The sequence below is a fragment of the Phocoena phocoena genome, chromosome 8, assembly GCF_963924675.1.
Source record: "Phocoena phocoena chromosome 8, mPhoPho1.1, whole genome shotgun sequence".
NCBI lineage: Eukaryota > Metazoa > Chordata > Mammalia > Artiodactyla > Phocoenidae > Phocoena > Phocoena phocoena.
The window spans coordinates 67,311,172-67,335,762 of record NC_089226.1 but is presented as its reverse complement, the minus strand read 5'-3'; the positions used below and the strand labels follow the sequence as shown (position 1 = coordinate 67,335,762).

The 24,591-nt window shown below is 44.1% G+C and overlaps 1 protein-coding gene across 3 annotated transcripts in view; it reads right to left on the bottom strand.

The window, feature by feature from the left end:
• Window positions 1–24,591, bottom strand: part of TEAD1 (TEA domain transcription factor 1) — a 257,483-nt gene that overhangs the window by 52,458 nt on the left and 180,434 nt on the right. For 2 of the 3 annotated variants that reach the window (XM_065882846.1, XM_065882845.1), the window contains exons 3-4: window positions 14,437–14,501; window positions 11,874–11,936 (exon numbers count right to left, since the gene is read on the bottom strand). In XM_065882846.1, the coding sequence (XP_065738918.1) occupies window positions 11,874–11,936; window positions 14,437–14,501 (128 nt within the window). Of the gene's footprint in view, window positions 1–11,873; window positions 11,937–12,025; window positions 12,089–14,436; window positions 14,502–24,591 lie in introns of all 3 variants that reach the window. The other variant, XM_065882844.1, reaches the window with a different exon arrangement.

Sequence of the window (24,591 nt, the reverse complement as noted above, 5' to 3'; positions counted from 1 at the left end):
AGACACTGAGATGCCAGGAAAAAAGGCAAATATTGAAGTCAGTGGAATTTTACGATAAACTGACTGTGTGTGTGCAAATGCCCTACAGCCAAACCGGGCCCGACACATACAAATCTCAGTGAGCATCAGTCTACCCTTAGCTGGTCCTGCAGTTCCACCTGCCACCTGCCCCGCCATCCCCTCAGAGGGTAACCCTGGTATAATGAACAGGAAACCTGGCTCAGTCACACTTCCTTCCTTCTCTGTCAAGAGCACCTTGACATCAATACAAGCTCATGGGTTTCTCTTTGGACCAGTCACTTTGGACCCCAGCCCCCAAGTCATGTAACCCTTAATAAAATGGTATCAATACCCTCAAGGAAACCGAAGGAATGGCAGAGGTATAACCACAGATGCCTTCCCCAACGAGCTACAAGCCTTACAACCTGTCCAGGGCCCAGGCGGGGGGAGCTGAGAAAATGGCAGCCCAGGCTGCTTGTCTGCCTGGTCGATGCAGACTGTACAGAATAACTACAAAAGAGCCGTGGGCTTGGTTCTATTCCAAAAGTACATCATGGGGCCTCTCTCAGACCTGAGACTTCTGTGTTTATGAAATGCTGATGACAAGGGTGGTTCTGCTTGCCCAAATACAAAGTGCGTCTGTGCACACTTGGGTGCGGTGACCAGGAATCATTAAGTCCAGGTCCACATGGAAATAAGTACCTACATCTCCACAACCCACTCTTACTCTATTAGAGTTGCTTGAGATGTTTCCCTTTGCTAGGCTGATTGAAAAGTTCTTCAAAACGTTCACGAAAGTTTGATACTTTTCTTTTCTAACAGGGTAATCAGTCAATGAGGAAAGGAGAAAAGTCACCACCTTTGCTGTTTATGTCACATAGCTCCAGACATTTCAGAATACGGTCTTTTTCTTTTGTTAAATAAAGTCAGGTTTGACTCTCTTATTACCCAGCATTCCACCAGGTACCCAAATGAAAACAGAAGTTCAGAAGCAGAAGAGCAAGTCAATTGCTGCGAGCACATCAACTTGCTCTATGCCAGTAAAAGGCGTACGTGCTGGGGAGTCTGGAGACCTGGTTCCAAACCTGCCCTCCACCTGACATTAATGGGCTGTATTACCTTGGGCAAATCACCTAACACTCTAATTTTCTTCAACTACAAAGGAAAGAGTTGTACTTTATTTTCTAAAGGTCTTCTGATTCTAAAAGTATTCAGAGCTGTGAGTTTAACATCCATTATAAGCAAATACATCTTAATACAATATAGCTGAAAAACCACTAGTGAAAAGACAGCAGGATGTTAAAATTTGGGCAGTTCTTGGCCACCTGTCCTAATAGAGAGAAAGCCAAGTGCAGAGAGGAAATTTTATCTCAAGTAGAGGTTCTTTCTGCACTTGACCTACCTATTTGAGAATAGGCAATTTCCTACAAATGGACTAAAATGTCTACACCAGTTATTTCCTACTTTTTGTAGTGGTGACATTCTGAGTACTCACTTAATTTTATAACATCTCCCCTCTACCTATGATATACGATGGAAAATTAAAAATTTTTGTTTAAAATCTAAAGTAACCCTGCAGATAATAAGCACCACCAGGGAGATCTTGAAATCAGAACTGAGAGACTGGCTATAGGCCTACTTATCCTGAAATGGGAGTACAGAAGGACACCTAGCTGAGAGATTTCAATTGAAGGATGTCTAAGTTGTCACTTTCAGCCTAGAGATACATGCCTGGCTTTGAAGAAATTATAACTCTCAGTATCAGACCTGACTAAATGGCATCTCTGGTTCATTCTAGTCTAATATCCTGGACTTTTAAACGTTCCACTCTATCATCACCACCTACCCCCAGAATAAAGGGGGGTGTGGGTGGGGGTGTCACTAATCCATCCAAACAACAGTAGCTTAAGTAAAATCAAAAATATATGCTACATTTGTACACCACATTAATTTTATTCTAAGATGTTTTCACACCAATATTTCTGGGATGTGGAAGAGATTTACAAAGGATGAGCACATTGTTTTATCTTGAAAAACTGTTAAGTCAATACTGAGTTATCGTCTATGATGTCTTAGATTACAGAAAATACTGAGTGTATGCATGTGTACATACGAGTATGCACGAGGAAAAATGTGTCCTAGGAAAAAGCTTGGACAACTTCATATTCACTCCTTATTACTGATTTTAAGCCCTTCTATTCCTAAGATTATAAAGAATAAGGCCATAAAAAGCCGAAGTGGGGAAAGAAAAGGCATATCTCCCTTATCCAACCAAACCCAAACTCAAACCCACAACCTGGAATGTGGAAAATATTTATGGAGCAGGAAACATGGGTCTAAGACTGTTGATGGAGTGCTAAGAACAAACAGCCCATGCGACCTGAGACTGAGGGCAGACGAAGCACTCCAAGGCAGGGTGCACGTCTCAGTACCCACTCGACTCTCTTCCTGCCCCATTCCTGGCATACCGCGCTGTCAACGGCCTCACTACCTCTGCCACGCGGGGTCCAGCAGGCCATGGCAGACATAAACTTCTCAGCCTGAAGCCTTTCAAACTGTTATTGTTACTAAGTAAACAGGCTTTCATATTTCATGAAGCAGAGCAAGGCTGCCACTACCACTCTAGGATCAGCTGACTACCTTCCTCTTGCTGCTGAAATGTACACAATGTTTGGAAAATGTCTTCAGGTGATATCCATGACAGGAAGGCAGCCTATCACAGATGCACATGGCTGGAGTGGTGCGGTCTTCAAACTCAGGGAGATTTTATGAATCAGTCTCTGGAAAGTAGGGGACCCTTGCTCCCCCCTCTCTGTTTTCTCAGCTTTTAAATATTCTGGGGAATCAATTATCTCATAATTTTTAGGCATTAACCATAAACACATTTTAAAGATAATATAAAATGGCACATGCTTGCATGTACTATATTATAGTGGCTACATATGAAATCTGAATGAACAGCATACTAAATCAATATACTCCTGCTTATTCAGGGGCCATCATTTCAGAACTTAAAGACTCCAATCTAATTTCTTCATATGGAAGCCCACCAATACATCAGGAAAAATATGTACAGTCAAAAATAAAAAAGACCATGGATACAAAAACTTCTGATAGCTATTAAGTGTTCTTCTCCAAATATACCTCTCTCAGCAATATAAAAATATAGCACATGAGAGGAAAGACAGCAATTTGCTTGCAAAATCACTTTTTCAGAAAAAGACAAAACAATACTTCCCTAAGAAGTAATTTTGCAGATGTTGTTTCTAATCTTGCACTATGTGGATTCACATGACCTCTGCAATTATTAGCAGTAGCCCTTAAGCAGATAAACATCATAAGAGTCTATGATGGCTTGGAGAAAGGATGGAGGGCACTTGAATTTTTCTAGCCATGATCTCTAATTTGCTTATTATTAGAGAAAGCAGGAGTAAATACAAAAGGGCCTATTTCAGGCGGGCAATGGCTAATGCCAAGGAGAGAAGGCCCATTCATGCTTCTCCTGACTTGACATGTAATGAGTAGCAATTAATTCATCTTATTGTATTTCCAAATGCCAAAAACTCCATTCACATCAAAGAAAAATTTTTCAAGGCTTTTACCATTGTCCATTTTTAAATGTACTGTTCTATATTTAGTATTTTATAATTGTCAATAGTGTTTCCTTTAATTCTCATGTGGGGCTCGGCATCATAAAGGACTGCAGACAAGGATCTGTGATTTGTAGGTGTGCCTGATGACTCTCTACCAGGAAGTCTGGGATTTAGGTCTGCTAATGCCAGGTCTGGGTGTTGGGGAGAAGGCACCCACTAACTTTAGCCCCTTTCCCCGTGAGGGACAGTAAGAGGCAGGAGGCAAATCTCCCCTGAAAAGCCAGAAAGTACCAGCTCCCACCACTCATCTTCTCTGTTTCATTCGAACAGGCAGACACAATGAAAATAGGGCTCGGTTGAGGGAGACAATGCAAAAGCATCTCGAGTTAAGGCAATGAGCCCTCATCCTCCACCAGCGAGCACTCTGTAAGGAGGCAGCATGACAACACAGCTTGCTTGGGCTGTGGTGCCAGATAGCCCCGGGATCCAGTTTAGACTTGTGACCCTGGGTGAGCCCCTTAGCCACTGCAAGCCTCTGCATCCTCACTTGCAAAGTGAGGACAACACTCACCTTCAAGAGTGCTTTGAGAACCACATCAACCACTCTGAGCACACAGTGCCCACAGCCTCGCCATTCTGTGGACGTGCCATCTATGGGGCCCACACGACCGACCATCCAGGCTCAAGTCACTGGAGAGCTGAAATGCTTAGGAGCCCTGGCCCTGAGTACATAACCTCTGGGCTCAATGTGATTGAGCACTGTTTATATTGGAGGCCAGTTAACAATGGGATTTCCCTAGGAAGGGATAAAAATGTAGAACGAGGCTGCTTCTGTTGTCCTTAAAGAGAAAATCCAGACCTGGCTCAGCTGACATAGAAAGGTAAATGTATTCAGTCTCCTAGTTTACACTGTAAGTTCTGTATCATCACACCGTTGATGAGAGGTTCTAATTCCACCACATCCAAGCACAAGAAATTAACTGCCTCCAGTCTTGGTTTTAACCCAGCTAAATTTTAAAAAAGGTAATGAAAATATTGCTGAGGAGAAAGAGTACATGTCATGAATGCAAAAGAACTCCTTGAAGTTTGGGAGATGCCAGGAAAGGCGGTGTATCATTTCCCAAATCCTGCAGCAAGGCCAAGTGCCTTGGTGCTGGCGTTGAGACAAAGGAGGTGGTTGTTTCGGGCTTCTTTTGCTTTGTGTACTGCTAACAGTCAACGCCTGAACGAGCAAAGTGGCTCAGAAGGCCATGGGGAGCACCACTGGATGAAGTACAGCGTGTCTTCCCCGTGGACAGGCCCATTCCTGGATAGAATCAGTGGTGACACAGCCAGGATTCAACAGTGTAGATGCAGCAAAGCCCCAGCAAAGTTCTTGAACTCCTCAAGAGAATTAAATCAACAATTTGAACTTTAAGCTCTCTGCTTACTGGAAGGAATGGCAGGTTGGAAAGAATGGCCTGCTCAGAAATCAAATCACAAAGGCCACCAGGGCGAGAACGAAGAAAATGGCCCCGGGGAGCACATGGAGCTCGTAAATTAGTCACCAACGACTGGACACAATCAGAGAAGCTCAGGCTTTTTTCTGCTCTACTGGGATGATGCAATGTCAGCAAGTACAGGCTTTTCTTCAATACAATCCAGAGCTTGACATGAATACGTCTATTGCCTAAGATGTATTCCTGCTGAGGTTAGGGCAGAACAAAGACTTCCTTTACTCTTAGCACTGTCTGGACTCATTCAGTCACCAAAACACACCCCAAACCAGAAGCGGCCTGGTCCACCTTCAGGGGAAGGTGAGGACAGTCCACAAAGATGAGGACAGTCCACAGTGTGGTGGTGGCCTGCAGTGTTTGGCTGTGGCTCTCACAAGCCTTTGAAGCCAGCAAATAAAGGACCACCTTTTTACTGCTATCAGGGAAAGGAGGCCTCTGGGCAGGGACTGGACAACCTCCCAGGACAAACGAACATATAGAGACTCAGAGCAGGAAACTCTAAGTAGGAACTCTGAGTAGGAAAGAAGAGACTGTTTACAGCGCACAGAGAACATTTCTGCAGTCTTTCTACATGCTGGGATAATAAATCCATGGAGCTTAAAAAAAAAAAAGCAAAAACAGTTAAAGACCTTTTGATGAATTAATGGTGAGTGAAATAATTCAAAGTACAGAATCATGTCTAAAGTTGCAGGCCAGGCCTCAGTCTGTACCATGCAAAGTCTTCTCAGACGGGCTGCTGCCTCTCACTGCTCAACTGCAGATTCCAATGAGGGGATAAACTAGGGAACAGGGGGAGGTGGAAGATAACACATGAAACCGGCATGGGCAACACGGCTGTAGACCCAGCTGGTGACACAAGGTCCAAGGGAGATTTCTGAGTCAGCATCTGTGGAATTCCTCAATGCATGTTCCATAGACCTATAAGCCACCTGCATGCTGTAATTGCACGGATCCATCTTCTACTTTATAACTAGAACCAGGCACCTGAAGAGTGGTGGGCCAAGAGGGTCTTGTCTGGGCAGGGGCCAAGCATGTGGTCCTCCCATCACAGAGAAATGACTCTGTTCTAGACCAGCGGTTATCACACTCTGACTTGTCTTTTAGACATTTTAGTCAAGAAAATTAAAAAAAAATAAAAGTATATATTTGACGTCCAATATTCTGGCACTCTGGCCACAAATGCCTTGCAGTTCCAATCCATCTTAGGGCTTCTGAATCTCACCTGCACTCTGCTGGCCCCTTCACCCTTTTCCCTACTGCCCCAGTCTCCCTGCTGATGGTTCTTGGTCTCTTCACATCGTTCCTTGACCTCTTCAACTATCCCCTAGTTTTTCTTGCCCCTTGCATCTCTCTCCTGTGGTTGAAGTCTGTGTCCAAGGCCATCCCAAATTTTTGGCCAAGTCTATCCTAGCTCAGGCCAGGATAAACTATAGAGAAGAAGTCTCAGGTTGGTGCCAATGGCTTTAGCACAAGTTCATAGTAAACAATGGGTAAAAATCTAGATTAGTTTTAGGATAAGGGCCAAAGGAGAAGAGATAGTTTTCACTGGATTTGATTTTCTCAGGGAAATACTAAATGGCAAGGAAAGACACTGATGGTGGGGGGCTGAGATTGACTGAGGAAAGACAGTAGGTAGAGGAAATGAGAAAAGGTAAGAATAATGTTTTGCCATTTGATTTCTTTCAGTTAAAAAAAAACAAACCTTAAAGGAAATATAATGAAAAGAATCATTTCTGGCTAGTACAAACATGAATGCTTAATATGTCATTCTCTGTACTAACTTTTTGGTGTATTTAAAATTTAGCAACAAAAACTTCAGTTAATGATTTTAATATCTATCTATCTATCTATCTATCTATCTATCTATTTATTTTGTGGTACGTGGGCCTCTCACTGTTGTGGCCTCTCCCGTTGCGGAGCACAGGCTCCGGACGTGCAGGCTCAGCGGCCATGGCTCACGGGCCCAGCGCTCCGCAGCATGTGGGATCTTCCCAGACCGGGGCACGAACCCGCGTCCCCCGCATCGGCAGGCGGACTCTCAACTACTGCGCCACCAGGGAAGCCCTAACCTAAGTTTTAAATGCTGCCTTTGAAAAGTTTCAGTGTACAGTTTTCAGACTTAATAAGAATAGAACTTTTAAACATAATTCACTCTTTAAAAACAATGAGCAAGAAAGAGCATGCAGCAATCAGATTGGAGTGGAGTGGGGACCAGCCGAGGGTGACAATACGGATGGATAAGAGCCACGGAGCAGGGCCCCAGGGGTGCTTGGTCGGCCCCTGGTCCAGGCCCACATCTTGCTCCCTTGGCTTCTTAGAGCAGCCCCTGAATTAGCCTTCCTGCCTCCAGCTTTGCCTCGCTCCACGCTATCCTCTAAAAATGGTTGGAGGGATCTTTCCAAAGCATAACTGTGAACGACCCCTGCGTGTTCCCATGCTCCTCAGGGGAACCTCACCCCTCCAGTCTCACTCCTCATTCCATGCCGCCAGCTAGATGGGTGTTCTTCATGGTTCCCCCAACCCCCCCACCCCCATTATCTGTGGAAATTCTCTACCTTCCTCTATGCTTAGTTCTACTGGAACCCCCTCCACGGGGCTTTCTTTAATTCCCCCACACTCAGAATTAATCATCCTTTTCACTGCGTGGTCTTTGCACTGCTCTGTTAAATTTCTACTGCAGAGCCCCCTAGCTGGGGACAATCCACTGGGAATCTTGTATTTTCCCCAAATGTGGCCAAAAATAACAGAAAGAATGAGTGTTCCCCCAAAACAGAGACTCTTGTGTATTCAACTTTCCACGCCCAACATCTACTAAAGGGTCTAGAACACATGGCTTCTCAGTGGAACCATTACTGGACTGAATTAAGTAATCATTTCTGCGCTTTTAAAGTTCAAATCTACACGGAAATCTTAAAACTTTTACTAAAACAATTTTGTTTTAAACGAAAATTAAAATCCACACATTTTGGGGTGATCTGGCTCACAAACAAGCACTTTGAGAACCAATGCATTTAGCAGAAGCATAAAGCTGACCTTTGAAACTCATCCTAAGAGATTTTCAAGAGCGTGACTTCTGTAGCTAGGATGACTCATCCACAACCGTGACATGAGAATAACCACTCTCTCGAGCCTGTTTTCTTCAGAAGGCTACGGCAGAACAGGCTACGGAATTTAGAAAATGTGGGCTCTAAGTGGGACCCCCAAGCTGTCCCATAAAGGCCGGAGGCACGGCTGAGAGGCGGGCACTTCCTTTTCCTTCTGCCTAAAGCAGTGTGGGTTTTCAAACCTTATTCAACAGAACCAGCCAAAGAGGCCACTGCTAAGGATGAGAGAGTGTGAGCTTTAAATAAAACAGCTTTTACTCTTTTATATATGGAAAATTTCGAGTAAGATTTCAATCTGAAATGTGAGTTTTGCTGCTTAAAAAAGGCTGGAAAACCACTAGCCTCAAGAATTCTCCTGCACCCTTCCCGGGAAAGTGAAGAGGGGCTCACAGGCAAGAGGGTGCCCTCGGAAGCCACACCTGGCCCTGGCCCTGGCCCCGGCCCCAGGTGTGAGCAAACCACTTTTTCAAACCCCGAGGGAGAACAGGGAAATGAAACTTGGCTTCAGTCTTCACAGGAGGGCCACAGGCCTCTGTCCACCCCAGAGAACAGAAATCCTTTGACTTCAGAGCATGCGGAGAAATGGCGAGAAGCCCGGCTGGCAAGGCACGGCAAGGACAGGTCCAGAGATGGCCAGTCAACGGCTATCTCCTCCAGGAAGTCTTGCTGCATCGTCTCAGACAAAGCACGGCACCTGCTGTGAGTCTGGATACTTCCTGCCACCCCTACCCCTGCTCAGAAGCTATCCTTGCTGTCTACTGAGACGACTTCAACTTCTGTAGTGAGTTTATCTCATGAGCCAGTGTTGGGAGGCCAAGAAGCCAGAGGCTATCAGCCTGACCCCACAAGGAACTCGGCGAGGATGCTCATCCCTGCCTCCCGAGAACATTAGACTCCAGAGCTGAACAAGAAAGTGCAGACAGAGAGAGGAGTTCTATCCTCCTACCACGCCAAGGGGCCTGAGCCCGTTTCCTGGTAATGGCTGGCAGGAAGGTTAAGGAGGGCATCTTTAACATAAAACGCCTGTGGGAGGTGAAGGCAGCAGGATATCTGCAGGCAGGTGGCAGCCAGCCTTATTCTCCTCAACTGTCCTAACTCCCTCCGAGTGGGGACGCAGCAGCTCTGCAGCCAGGAACACATCACCCCGAGATACTGATGACCGTCAATCCCAAATTAGGCCCACATCTTGACCGATGGCTCAAAGTTTAAAAATCTTACTTCTAAAATGTAGTGGCTGAGGGACTGTGGGAAGCAAGCCCTGCACGCCCAGGTCCAAAGGGGCGTGAGGGGTGGTGACACGTTATCTACAGTGTGTACTGATGAGAAGCCTACTGCTTGAAATCCACTTCAGCCTCCGCTACAGGAAACCCTGTCTGGAAGAGCTGTAGTTTAGGATTCAGAAAGTTCAAATCCTGACTTCGCCACTTCCTATGCTGGATGGCTTTTGGTGAGTTAATTAAACCTTTGGATCCCTGGTTTCCTGAATATTACTCCTGAAAATCTGAGAATGGAACTCACTTTGTAGTGAGCTTACATGAGAGAACACACAAGAGGCCCTGCACTGCACTAACTCCCGTCTTTCATGCCCAAACTCAGCAGCACACTGTCCATACAGCTCGTCTCTGGGATTGCCTACACATTTAACTTTGGCTCTTTCTGCGAACACTTATCCTACAGTGCCCTATATTTCACATTCCCATTTCCACGGCCAGCTCTGTGAATAGAGGATTGGTTGTTAACTGCCCACTGTGATAAGCGCCATGCCTGGAACACTCGACTGGTATTAGCTGATGGGAAGAACAAAGGCCTCCATTTTTCCAAGAGTAATGAGGTAGGGAGGAAGGAAAGGAACTGTAAGAAGATGGAGGTGGTTCTTGGAGATGAAATGCTGAGCCAGTTGCTACCCCACTGCCTCTGTCTCTGCCTCTTCTTCGTGCCCGCCCCAGAGGAGAGTGGTCCAGGACTGGCTAAAAGTGGGGGGAAGTCTTTTTGTAAGAACAAACACAAAAACGACTGTGTGTTGGTATGTATGTGTATGTATAAGATAATGGCAAAACTGTTTCCATTGAGGAAAATTTGTAAAGTCACCAAGAGAGAAAAAGAGTGCTTGTGGAATCCTATGGGGATCCCCTCTGACCGGGAGAGCTTTACCCACCATTTACAGGGCTTTCGGTCCAGGGCCATGTGCCCTGGTGAGCATACAGGAACCACACAGTGCAGAAATAGAACAATTCATAACATCACAGATGGAAACACAAAATTGATGTCTGTAAACTTCTTTGTACATCATTAATCCGTTAGAGAAACTAGAAACAGAGTGAGAACTTGAGCAAACACTGGGGTAGTTACATCCACATAGAAAGGACTGCACCTTTGGTTAAAAAGCAGGAGCTACGAAGTTATTTTAGTCTTCCAACTGCTCAGCCAGTGCAACTAAAAGCCAGCCACCATCAGCCACATGTGTGAGCGAGCGAGCCAGCATGCTGCCCACTGCAGAGGGCACCCCAAATGCGCCTTCCTGGTCGCTAGACCTATTTCACAGTCAGCGTCGTTTGCATAAAAAATGTTGGAGGCCTTTGGGAAGGGTCCCAGTGTTCACCACTTGGGGCTGTGAAATCACACTTTGTCCTTTAGTTTAGAACAAAAACACAAATTTACTTAATGTACGGGGCGGGGGGGGGGGGGGGGTATCAGAACAGAACCAAAAACAGGCTTGTGGGAAAGACAACAATATGGACTACAGATTCATTTTTATTATAAGGTAAAGCTCCTCCATGCAAACTATAATCCCTTTGCATTTCTCAAATAGGGCATTATGGAGGAAAAAGAGTCATGTATGTTTTACTGCAAGTTTTGGAACGAGAGAAAATAGGGAGAACTTGCATTTTTAAGTCGTCCATGCCTCTGTTTTTTCTATGAAATATATTTTAAAAGACTGGAAAATGAGGCACATGTACAAAAAAAAATAATAAACTCAAGTATAAATGGAATTGCAAACATGGATTTGATCAAGAGCTTTCCCATCTCTAAGACCTATCTTTTTTTTAAGCCCTCACCTCAAATTTCTTTTTTAATTAACAAAGCCACACACTTAAAAAACATTAAGCAATGTGGAAGAAATCTGGCAGAAAATACTCTCTGTTGGAAGAACTCATGAAAAATTACATGAAGAAGATGTATTTTTCATAAGTACTGAAAATACATCAGAAGCACAAATTAAAATAATTTCTAAATTTTTTTCAAAGTAATTTCATGATGGCCACTTGGAAATGATTCATTTATAATTTCTACACCAACTTTGCATCTCTTTGACTTTTTTTCCCTCTCCTAGCTCAGGGCTGCTTGGTGGTTATTTGAAGGGTAAAAACAAAATCATGTTTCTGTGCTGAAAAGTTATCAAGACCAGCTCTCTGCTGCATTTGCATTGTTATTAGGGACACACACACACACAAACACACACACACTCTCTCTCTCTCTCTCTCTCTCTCTCTCTCTCTCTCTGAGCTTAATGTGAGGCTAGTACAGAAACAGAGAGATTAGACACAAAGAAATGTAAACAGCTCTCACATGCGAGGAAACTAGGTTACCAGAATCCCAGCACCAGGCATTCACCAGTCACCATGGAAAACAGGAAGTGAGATGCATAGCAACCACAAGCCAAAAAGCAGGAAAGCGCATACCTTTAGCTTGGAATGAAAATCACGAGATTTCCTTCTGGCAAGAACCTGAATGTGACTAGACACCTGCAGGGTAGGGGAAGGGAGGAAAACAAAGGAAAAGCCTGTAACCATGGAGATGAAAAGCCCCCTACAACTGGGCAAGCCAGACGTACCTTAATGGCGGCTTGAATTTCTCGAACTTTCTTTCTTGCTAAGACCTGTATATGACTAGACACCTACATTGTTCGGGTTTATGAGGGGAAACAAAACAAAACAAAACAAAACAAAAAAAGGAAATCAAATATAAAATCGCTACTCCTTGGGAGGGTTTCGGGGTGGGGGGGTGGGGAAGGTTATTTGCATCTCAACAAAGCTCTGCAGTTAGGAATACACAGTCCCAGCCAGACACCAAGCCCCCAGCGCTGCTCTAAGCTTTTCAGACTGGGTCATCACTGCAGTGACTGGAGTCAGGATGAAAGTTGAAGCTAATCTTAGTTTTCTCACCCAGGAGAAATCATGGGCACGGGATGAGAGGGGGAGAGTGGGGTTGTTTTCTTTATAAAATTAAAAAGGTGGGAGTAGAGGTAAATGAAAATATTTATAGCTTCTCGGTATCAGGAGGGAAAATCCCTTTTTCTCAATTTAGAAGAGACTATCCATAAATTAGCACGTTCCGCAGAATCAAAAAGCTGAAGCTGTAGGTTGTATTCTGATCTCATTAAGAGCTCTGGATTCTGTAGCAAATGTTAAAATAATACTGACATGTAAATTAGATCTCAAAGAGAAATGGAAAGACCCAGTTAGCAGAGCTTTTTTTTTTCCCCCCTTATAAATATCTTTAATCCTTCCACTCTTTTGGGTATTGACTGGGCGCCAAGTGGATTTGCATATTATTACAGAGCGAAAAGTGTGAATACAGCCAGCCAGCCATCCTGTTAAAAATCTGGGTTGGAAAACCACACGGATTTGCTGAACAACAAATTCACATTGGAGAGGTATCACCAACTGCCGCCTAAAAACATCCCCGGGATGCCGGGGCGTGGAAACCAAGCCAAGCCAAGCCCGGCTTCTGAAACACAATGATTCCACTGGGTAAACAAATTTGCATCTCTTTCAGCGGGACCTGGTTAAATTTAGAAGTGTCCCCCCAATGAAGGGGTTGGGCACATGACCAGAGCTCACAGACCAGCAGACAGCCCAGGTCCAGCACCTTCAGTATGCTGGGAATTAAGATTTGTCTGTTTCAGAAATTTAGAACCTCCCATTTAGAAGTTCAGCAACTGTGAGGCCATTACTTGATTTCAAACACTCTAGCCACCCTAAAAACAGGATTTATGATAACAAATGAACCTCTTATCTCTAACTTTGTCTTCGAGTTTCAATTTGCTTCTGCATTTTTTTTTTTTTTTTAAAGTACGGAGAAGCAGGAACTCCCCCATCCTCTTCACCTCTCCATCCTGCTCCTGCTTTCACTTGTTTTCACCAGAATTTTGTTCTGATGTGATTCTCTGACTTGCTGAGGGCCACAGTGGGGGGAATATCCACTGAACAGACAATGCCCTGCCTCTGAGCACAGGCAGGAGGCCACCTGCCTCTGTGCTGACTCAGCAGTGGGCTCCCGGCTGGGGCACGGGAGCGTTCCTGGGGAAAGCTCTCCCCGTCATAAACACTCAGGAAAACAACTCATCACTGAGCAGAGGACTGGAATCTGCTGCTCAGGTTTAACGAGACCACAGTTGAGCTCGCCTTTTGGTTTGATTATAGTTTTTAAAATTCATGCCATTTCAGTCAGCATAGGTCAACATTAAAATATACATATATACTTTTTTCTGTTAACAACTCACCCATGAGGTTGGTTTGATGGTTTTCCCCCCTTCCATTTCTTTCTTTTTCTGTTTTTTGTTAAACACTAATTTCTCATCCGTTCCAGTTCTGAACTGGGTCAGAGATTTGGGCTGCTTTACATCAGAAGGAACGAAGAGCGCCAGAACGCTGACAGAGGGCAGAGGAAAATTCCTGACCCTGCTCTGCACAAAGGTATTGTAACTTCATTTCAGTCACAGCAGCTACTGACAAAAAGCCATAGCTTAAGGAGCAACAGTTCCCTGGACGCACATCATTCAGCCTTATATTCCAGCCAATACTCGTGGCTGCTGGTGTTACTTTTTCATCGAAATGATGACTAATATGTAATTGTTCCAGGATTTTACAATGCGCAAAATCTCAAAATTTCATGACTTGCAAAGTTTACCTGCACCTGCAGCTTTTGCAATGTTTGCAGATGCACAGTTTTGGAAAGAAATTTAAGTTTTACGATACAGTACAGGAACAGTTCATACACTGTCCTTAGCGGTGAAACTTTCCCACATGTGTATAGAAGGAACTCCAGAGACCACATAATAAAAGGTCACTGAAATGATGAACAGTGAAAACTGAGCCAATTTCAAACACCTACAACATTGACGTCCTTACAGGGAACTCCAATCGGGGGCTCCTAGGAGCCAAAGCACAGACAGCCACTGCAGCCAAAATGCCTCCTTGGGCCATTCACTAACATGCACAATTTCCAGGTCGGTTGTTTTACCTGCTTTCTGGTCCTCGTCTTCCCTGTCCTGAGTTTGATGTATCTGGCTATCAATTCATTCCTACCTGAAAGAAAGAAGAATTTACAATAAAGTAGGTTACTTTGGGGTGAGGCGGGGGGGGGGGGGGGGGGCCCTCTGAAAAACTAAGAATAGAATTCAGAATCAGGAGTTTTTGTTGCAACTGTAAGTTTATTAATGCTAGAAAAATAAAAAGGACAATCATTTGCAAACAATATTTCCTAGGAGAAATTAGGACGAAGGGAATTTAATTATGAACTACAGTCAGCAACTGAGGAGAGAAATGTGCCTTTTAAAAATGTGCCTTTGTGTTTGCATGCTTGTCCCTAAACGGATGGTCACTTGTATAAAAAACAAATACAAGAATTAGTGTGGGAGTATACAGACCTGGTTCTGTTCCAGTCTTATTTTTCATATTCCTTCTCACCCAGGTTTCTACTCAGAGTTAGCTCCAGTTAGAGTCATAAGAGCCACGAGAGGATGAACTGCTCTGGCCACGGAAACACAACGAAAAGAAGCTACAGTATGAAGACAGACACCCCCCTAAATGTAGTCACTGTGCCAGTAACAAACTATACACAAAACCGTCAGCGCCCAAAAAAAAAAAAAAAAGACTCAACCTTTTCCAAGCTTTATTACCTCTGGGGGAAAGAAAACGCCTTAAAGTATAAACAAATACCTCTGGTCCCTACTCCAAGAGACTGAGAAATCTCAAAGAGACGACCTGAACTATAATATAATGGGAAACTACACCCCCAAAGCCAAGTGGGGAAATGTATTACTAATACTATATGAAATATAAACGCACTCATACGGGACACGTGGGTCCAAACTGCCACTATAATCATCACGTATTACCTAGTGGTCTAATTTGTGTTTGCCGTCTTACTCCCCACACATACTGCATAGCTGAAGACAGCAAGAGATTTTGTTTTGTTCCCCAAGGTCTCCCCAGCACGCAGCACACTGCTGGGCACACAGAAAGAAGAAATGAGGAACTAACACAGCCTCTGGTGACAGAGAGTACCACAAGCCCCAGACCTCCCCAGCAGAGTAAAGAACTGGCGGCCCTGGTGAGAGTGTCTTTATGGGAATCTTGCCTGAGAATTCTAAAACCTCTCCCATCGCTGCCTAGAACATTCCTGTAATTATGGCTCTGTTCTCCACCTGCCCGTGTTAGGACCGTGCAGGACATGGTCGTCACTGGAAGGCAAGGGAATCGTGGCATCTTGGGACTGGGAAGTACTTCTGAGTCATCCTTTCCTACCCCTAAAAGTCTAAGTCCTTATGTAAGCCAGCACTTCTAGAATTAAGGAAGTAGCCCATGCTATCTTAAAATATACTGAAGAATTAAAAGACCCTCCTTATTTGAGGCTTCCTGTAACTTTCATCCCCAGATTCTTTTTGTTCCCCTTAATAAGAACAAGGCTAGTTCTTAATGCACATGACTGCCTTTCAGATATTACTGACAGCTTTCAGGTCCTCCTGCAGTTTGTATCCAGGCTAAACCTTTCCTGTTCCTTTGTTATCTGTGATAAGCTTTGGAACACTCCCATATCCATCCTGTGACCATCCTTTGTCTAGTTTCCTTTCATAGCCTGGAGCCCAGAACTGTAGTCACCTCCCTGGTCTTAAATACTCCACCTCTGTTAATGCAGCCTAACACTGCACTAGATTTGGGGGGAAATCACAATAAACCGTCAACTGATGTCAATTTGAACTCTTAGGTCTTTTTCATATGGCCTCATTCTCAGATATATCCCTACCCCTGTTCCCAGTCTTTTCATGCGTAGTTGGGATTTTCAGATCCAAATACAAAATGCTGTGTGTATTTCTATCACACTTCATCTTATTAGATTAAGCCTGTCATTCCAGTCTTTGAATCTCAGATCCTGATTCTGTGACTGAACTTACCCTTTAACCATAGGAAAAGGACCTCCAAATTCAGTTTTGAGGACTGCTTCTCAAAGCATTCTCTTTCAACTTTTGAGAACTACCAATATCCCCTGTAGTGTCATCGGGTCTACTTCTCCATCTCTCAGATGGTTGTACAGATTTTGCAATTTGTTTCAAAGGCTGGCTCACAGCAGAGCCCAGCTAGGAGTGCCTAATTACCAGAAGCCAGACCTAAATGACAATGTCTGCAGCAGAGCCAAGCATCCTCCAGCTCAGGGCCTCACTGTGCACCCTGTTCAGAGCTGAGTGGCCAGGACGAAATAAATCTAGGGCTCTGAATTACATGCAATTTCATCTGAACCTTGTCCAGATGGGAAAAACGTCTCCTGCCGCCCCCCATTTGCTTATTTTCTAGGAAAGCAGACAGAATAGCTCGATACAAGTGGCATACAACCTATATCACCAGTTTTTAATTTCTTATGGCATTTGGTTGAATGAATGAGATCAGTACCTAGGACAGCCACGTTTGACTGTGCACCCTGTGGTTTATGCAGTGGCATAAACAATGTCAACTCATAATTTGATTAAAATGCTTCTAAAGACCACTACTTCTACAAGAAGACCTCATTGAGCATCTACTACGTGCTGAGCGCTATGCTACATCATTTCATGGAAAGCTGGTCATGACTCTCATGTCCCTGGTTCTTTACATGAGCAAGATTACCTTTCTTTTAAAAGCCTGTGTTCTTTCTTTCATACCATGTTTCAAGCCACGAAGAGTAATTAACTTGAAGCTGCTATGTGTTCCTTCTTGCCCTGCCATAAGGAATATTGCTGATTCAAATTACAAATTCAAATTCCACTAACACTAAGCATCTACTGTGAACTCAAAGCAGACTGTTGATCATTTTATTTTTTGTGAATTTTTAAAATGACGATAAGGGTGGTTTTGTGCACAGAAAACATTAGTCAGGTTTACCTGGCTTTAGAAATGTTTACTTCATTTGTTCAGTCATTTTTTGAAAAACCTTAAATGCCCTAGCTCATTTTTTAAGTTTTCAGTTCAACTTACAGATCCTGTAATTTTTATAATCACTTTCAAAGGGCCATCGGATTAAAGTTTGGTCCATTTTACAAACCTAGTTAAACTCCTTCAAACATTTAAACTATGTTATTTATAATCTATAATTTATTTAATTCTTTTAAATATTAGAATTGTTTGATTTAACTTACAAAACCTCCTCTTAAACAACTCTTAGAAACCTAATAAATTCTCTTAAGTGCCCCAATATTGCTTAGAAATCTAGTTAAGACTTCAACCCTCCCTAAAATCAAGTCTAAGTCTGTTACTTTATTGCATGTTTTAAATTGGAAATACAGGCTAATGTGTTATGTGCGCCAAATTATTTTAAATATGCATACTGAAGTACTCACATGCACAAATCCTTTAAATAAAAAGTATTAACACTATGGCTCTGATTATATTAAAAACTTCTACATTCAATTCTAAATCTTCCCAGAATTATAATATGCTTACCCTTTAAGGAAACAAGTATGTCATTCCAAATGATTTTGGAATATCTTTTTGGGTGCCTGGGGTTGTACTTATTTTACTAGGTTCTGAATGAATTCTTATTAGCAACCCTGATAGGACTTTCTGAGCCCTATTTATATTTCTATAGCATGGCCCTCCAAACGGGTTGGATTCATACAATTCAAAGCCTTGGATTTGAATCATGGTACTAAGGTACAGAATTCTCCAATCAAGGACCGGGAACTCAGGGACACCAAACATCACGGATGTAACTGGCAGTGGGGCTCTGGTCCATACAACACAGTTCTGTTTCACAGCCATGAAGAATGCTGGTTATTAGAAATGTTAACCCTCATTTCTCTAACTCTCGCTTCCAAAAAAAAATACACATGTACACATATAGTGGTGCTTGATCCAGTAAACCTTACATTACAAAAGTTACTTTCAACTAAGTTAACTTTAAAGTTAATCATGACATTCCTAAACTATTCCTACAGTTATGTGGGTACCATCTCTCCCTGTGCCTTACATGATGCCTGTCTGGTGTATCAGGGATATAAAGACAGCCTAGCCTGCTGCCCACAAGGAGTTCACTGTCCAAAACAAGGGCTAAGGTAGAGGAAATCAGCTCTACGTGTCAGACAGCAACTGAAAGAGGTTCTAGTAACATATGTGGGTAATTAGCCACAAATAATTCCAGAAATCTAGAAAGCCTTCCCCAAAGTACTGGAATATAAGCTAGCCTTTAAAGATAGATTACATTTTCTCCAACATTATAAAAAATTTCCAACATACAAAGTGAACACTATATACACGACATACCCACCATCCAGATCCTACCTTCACTTTTTCTTTATTCGCTTTATCACATGTCACTCCATCTATCCACTCTTCTACCCGTCCACCGAGCCATCTTATTTTGTTGTTGTTGCATTTCAAAATAAGTGGCAGGCATGATAACATCCCTGCATCCTTCATTGTGCATATCATTAACTAGAGTGATAAGACTGATTTTGATAGGCAGAATGGAGGGGGTACACTGAAGACCCTTCCAGACAGAGGAAGCAGCATTTTAAAATATATATACAGAGGAAACTGGGGCTCCTAAAAACCAGGCATGCTGACCCTCAAGCTCCCTTGACCACTGCACACTTTCTCTTTCTGAGCCCAGGAATCTCCAGGTTCTACATTCACAGCATCCATGAATCATCTCCTTCACTCTTCTCTATAAATACCTGTAATAGCTTATAGAGCTGAGTGGCAATGTCACACTTCACCACTAAGTGTCATTATACTACAGCTTCTCTGCAGCACAGAATGTCCTTTAGAAATGCACACCCTATCACTTCTTCAAATCTGAGATGCAGCAGCTGCAGTTGCCTTTGCTTTTCCCACAGGCAAGAGGCAGCAGCAAAGGCAAACAGCCTGACCTGTCGCTTTTATACTGTGATCCTCACTAAGTGCTACGATCCAGTTTTTATTTTCTTTTTCCTTTCTCCTAAGTGACATAACACAGTTGAAAGTGAGCCCATCATTGGCTTTTCCAGCCTCCCAGATTGCTGTGAAATTTCCGCTAAAGGGGCAAGAGAGAGAGAGATTCCGACAGAAAGGGAGTTTGCGCTGTGCTTGCCTTACCCAGAGAGAAGACTGGTTAATGTTGTTGTGGGCTTGTGTGTAATGGGATGTGGCCTCAGGGTCATGTTTGAGGCACAGCAAATGCAGGGTCTGTGGCTAGAAATTGTAGCCCAGAGACACTCGGCTTTAACAGTGTAAGAGCCACTTTGTAATTGAATGGAGTCAGGGAGCCACAAAGGAAGAAGTAACAAATGGAACCTCCTCTTCCCTGGCTGCAGCCGGGTCTGAAGGCTAACACATACTCCAGCCTGGGGAAGGGGCTTTAGTGTACTCTAAGGAAACCTCTGTTAGCCCTCTCTTTGCTGGGAGGGACATGGGAGGATTCCCCCACAGGTTTTTCCCATGTTAAAAAAACGAGAATCAGATGGAAAACTCAAGCTTCTTCTGACTGCTAGACCAAAGCTGTATGAAACAGGCACTGATGCTATGGTTGTAGCCATATGGTCTTCCACACCCCCTCACAAGCCTTAACTTGGCCCAAGGGCACTATTTGGCTGTTCCTTGTGAAGACCCTAAGCTGTCTGAGCTCTGTACCTGAACACACAATTGCTTTCATGGCCTGCATCTCCTTGCCCAGTGCTGCATGTCTGGATTCTGCCCACCTCTCAAATGCCTGTCCTTCATGAGCTTTCCAGCTGGGAGAGGTCAGGTCCCCTCTCCCTAAACATCCACAGCCCTTGACCTTGGCCTCTTTACTGCTGGCTCGTATATTTTCTGCCTTGTATTTGATCGTTTCAGCACACGTCATGGCTCCAAACAGAGCATAAAGTCTTTAAGAACAACAACCAATGAGGGAACTCCCTGGTGGTCCAGTGGTTAGGACTCTGGGTTTTCACTGCCAAGGGCCCGGGGTTCAGTCCCTGGTCGGGGAACTAAGATCCCACAAGCCACGCCTTGAGGCCAAAAACAAAAAAAAGAGCCAATAACATCCATCTTTTCTCTGCCTCCCCTTCCCAATCAGCTCAATGTTTATGGAATGAATTGTCATCAGGAGCAGAAAAGAGGCTCCTATGTCCCTACAATCCAGTTTGACACTGAATCATCAGCATAAACTGGAAAAAGATGACCCAGTGAGAAGAAGCAAAGAAAGATGTCTTCTACGAGGTGACAACACCACAAAGCATGATTCTGTCCTCCAACACCAGCAGCAATGCCCAATGAGAGAGCGATTTACAACGGACTTTTCTTGGGTAAGATTCTATGAGATGGTGTTAAAATACTTTCTAGCTCTGGACCTCTCTGTATGACCTGAGGTTCATGTAAAGCAAAAAGTATCTTAGAATATGAAAGCCAACAACCAAAAAGCACAGGTGTAGGGTACACTGCAGGCACCAAGTGTCAGCTGCTAGGGAGAGGTCTACAGAACGGGGATGTTGGATGAACCTGTCCTGCTGAAGACCTGGGGCGTCTGTATCTATGGATACTCCCAGAGGAGGCAGTAGAGACCATTCACTGACCTGTGAGGAGTTAATAATTAGCCATTTCTCACACACTGCTTCATCACCCCAGCAACACTGGGAAAGAAAGGAGGTCTACCAAAGCTGGCCAGTCACCCACCGCACCTACAGGGCACAAGCAACATGCTAGGATTCTGGGGGTAAAGAGATGCCATCTCTGCCTTCAGGGAGCTTACATCTGTGAAGGACTCTCACCCGTGAGAACAGACTCAAGTCACCCTACCCCTCTCCACGCCTCTCAATCATGGCACGCATCAGAGCTGACAAGTTCCATTTATCTGAATGACTGCATGATGAACACCTGCCTCCCCCACTAAAGACAGGAATTTCCAGAGGAGCAGAGACCTTGTGTTTTCGCTCATCGCTGTGCCCCCGGTGCCAAGAATACAGCAGGTCCTCAGAAAGTATACACTGATGGAAAGAATAACTGAATGAGAGGGATGGAGAACCAGAGTGGGGGAGGGCTACAAGGTTTAGATTGGGGGTAAACGAAGGCGCACTAAAGAGCATTTGAAATGGTCACAGAGTGTTGTTGCCAATGAGGAAGTTTAGACACCAGTGTCTCAGTTAATCCCCAATATAAATCATTGACCAAAAATCAGCACCAACCAACATGGAAAATCACCAGGATGGGCCAGGCAGCCCATTCTGCATTGCCAGAGGCTGGTACTGCATGTTCCCCATCTAAAGTCTTACAAAATGAACTGGTGGCCTTCAGGAGGTGAACACTGGCAAGTCTCTAAAATAAATATCCTCTGTCTACACTCACCCAGAGGTTTACAAGGAACAGCTTTAGAAGGAAGAATACACACACAAAGGCTGTGTTAACCCTGGTTGGTCAGAATTTACTCCTTGAATCCCTTCAAAACGCCTGGCAATAACCCAAGTCCCAACTTCTCTGAGTTCCCATCAGTCAATGGCAGCTGATAACATTATCAAGTGATGGCTCCATAAAACACCGTGGTCTCCTTCATCTTAGCTAACAAACTACACATTTGCATAAGACTACAAGGGTCGAAGAGAGATGAGCAAGTAAAAATGTCTAATGTTATGCATTGAATACAAACAATCCCTCCATGTTGAATTCTTTTTGTTGTGTTTACTTCCAGAAGGAAAAAAAATATAAATGAAGAAAATTTTTCTAATGGCTCATTCTTTATGAAGCAATAAAGAGATGCTACACAATCACCTTTTTAAAAAAAAATTATTTACTTAATTTATTTTATTTTTGGCTGGGTTGGGTCTGTTGCTGCGCGCAGGCTTTCTCTAGTTGTGGTGAGCAGGGGCTACTCTTCGTTGCGGTGCGTGGGCTTCTCATTGCGGTGGCTTCTCTTGTTGCAGATCACAGGCTCTAGGTGCACAGGCTTCAGTAGTTGTGGCTCGTGGGTTCTAGAGCTCGGGCTAAGTAGTTGTGGCGCACGGGCTTAGTTGCTCCGCGGGCATGTGGGATCTTCCCAGACCAGGGCTCGAACCCGTGTCCCCTGCATTGGCAGGCAGATTCTTAACCACTGCACCACCAGGGAAGCCCTACAATCACCTCTTTAATCCTCTACCTAGCCTTAATTACGTTATGCCTCTAGTTGCTCTTTCTAATCCATCCTATATACAGCTACTTGAAACACACCTCTGGTTCAGCCACTCTACTGCTTCAAGACCTTCTGCCTATAGTCTAAAGGTCAAATTCCTTTAGTATAGTGTTCAGTATGGTCCCGTCTGGCCCTAACTTTTTTTTCATGACACACCATCATCACCTTAATCCATTTTACTGCCATCAAAATGCACACCTAGCTTTCAGCTCCCTGAACCATCCTGCCATTCTAAGGTTTTGCTCACAAGTACAATATCCCTTAAGGTCACCAATCAAAAGCCTTCCAGGTCCAGCTCAGATACTCTTTCTTTCACAAAACCTCCATGAAAGGCCTGAAATATGCACTAGGCTTGGAGTGTGTGAAGAGGAGTGAGCCAGGGAGCCAGGTACCTGGAGCTCACCTCACAGACCAGTGGCTGGGAAAGACCACAATACTACAGAGCAAACTGAAACCAAATACACTGTGAGTTAAAAACAAGCTGCCTGGGACTTCCCTGGTGGCACAGTGATTAAGAATTTGCCTGCCAATGCAGGGGACACGGGTTCAATCCCTGGTCTGGGAAGATCCCACATGCCGTGGAGCAACTAAGCCTGTGAGCCACAACTACTGAGCCAGAACTCTGAAGCCTGCGTGCCTAGAGCCTGTGCTCCACAACAAAGAGAAGCCACCGCAATGAGAAGCCCGCGCACTGCAACGAAGAGTAGCCCCCGCTCGCCGCAGCTAGAGAAAGCCCGCGCGCAGGAACAAAGACCCAACGCAGCCAAAAGTAAATACAAAAATAAATTTATATATTAAAAAAAAAGAAAACTGCCTTGTATATACAAGTGGGGTGAAGGGAGATGGCTTGACTCTGACTGGGAAGTAGCACAGATTCCCCATGCTGCCCTGGGCCCAAAGTACTTTACTTCATGGGTCAGGGCACTGCCCACATTGTGGCTCTAGTAAGAGTTCCTTGTGTAAAAGACCATAAGCTCCTGAAAGGTAGGTTCTATATCTTCAGCATTTTTGTGTCCCACACACTCAAGGATGTTAACAGACTCTAACCCTGTCGACTCCAGTGGCAACCTAAGTAGACCCCCTACCCAGAGGCTCTCAGGAGAGTGTTCAGTCCTGACAGTTCCTGCCATTCATCTTGTGGGCATTCACCTTCTCTTTCATGCCCACATCTGATTACGTTGCTTTCCTACACCAACAGGTCCCCATCCATTATAAGAAAGACACACACTCCTTAGCTTGTTACCTAAGGCTAACAGCCCGTTCCTGTACTGCTATAGTAGCTTCATAGAGTTCCCCTAGCCATCACTATGCTTTTCCACACCTCTATGTCTTTGTGTAACCATCTGTCCTTAAATGTTCTTCTTCTTCTCCTTTGCCAGCAAAACTCCTATTTATCCCTGTAAGCACCAACTGAAGCATTTCCTCCTTGACATCTGGGAGCTTTCCAAACTGAGTTAGTCGTTTCTCCTTCGTATGCTCATGTACTGAGCAGATAGCTCGGCTGCTGCTACACTGCCATTACTTACCTACAGGACTATCCAGTCCCCTCTTAGAATAGTGACTGCTCTATGGACAGAACCCATCTGGTTCTGACTCCAGATCTAGCGCCTATTAAGTAGGTGCTCAGTAAATGTTTTCAATTAAAGGAAAAAAAAAAATGAATGAGCTCTCCTCTTCCATATGAAGAAAATCAGAAAAAAAACAAGATCTAAAAAATGAGTAAATTGGATAACAGCATTGTCAGTACCATCTGAAATCTGTAGGCCCTTTTACAGTTACAACTATTTTAGTGAGAGGCGGCACAATTCTCCAGACTCTCGTCCTGAGCTCTTAGCTTGGCTCAAGTGTGACCAACACATGCTCTTTTCCTCCTCACCCCTCTCTCCCCCTGATGACCTCCACATGCCACAGTAATATGGACCTGGTCCAAAAAAAAAGGTAATCCAACATTAACCCAGGAGAGTCCTGTTAATGAAAAACTTTGGTAAGAACACTGTTTATTTATTAATTATTTGGCCTTAGAGAAGT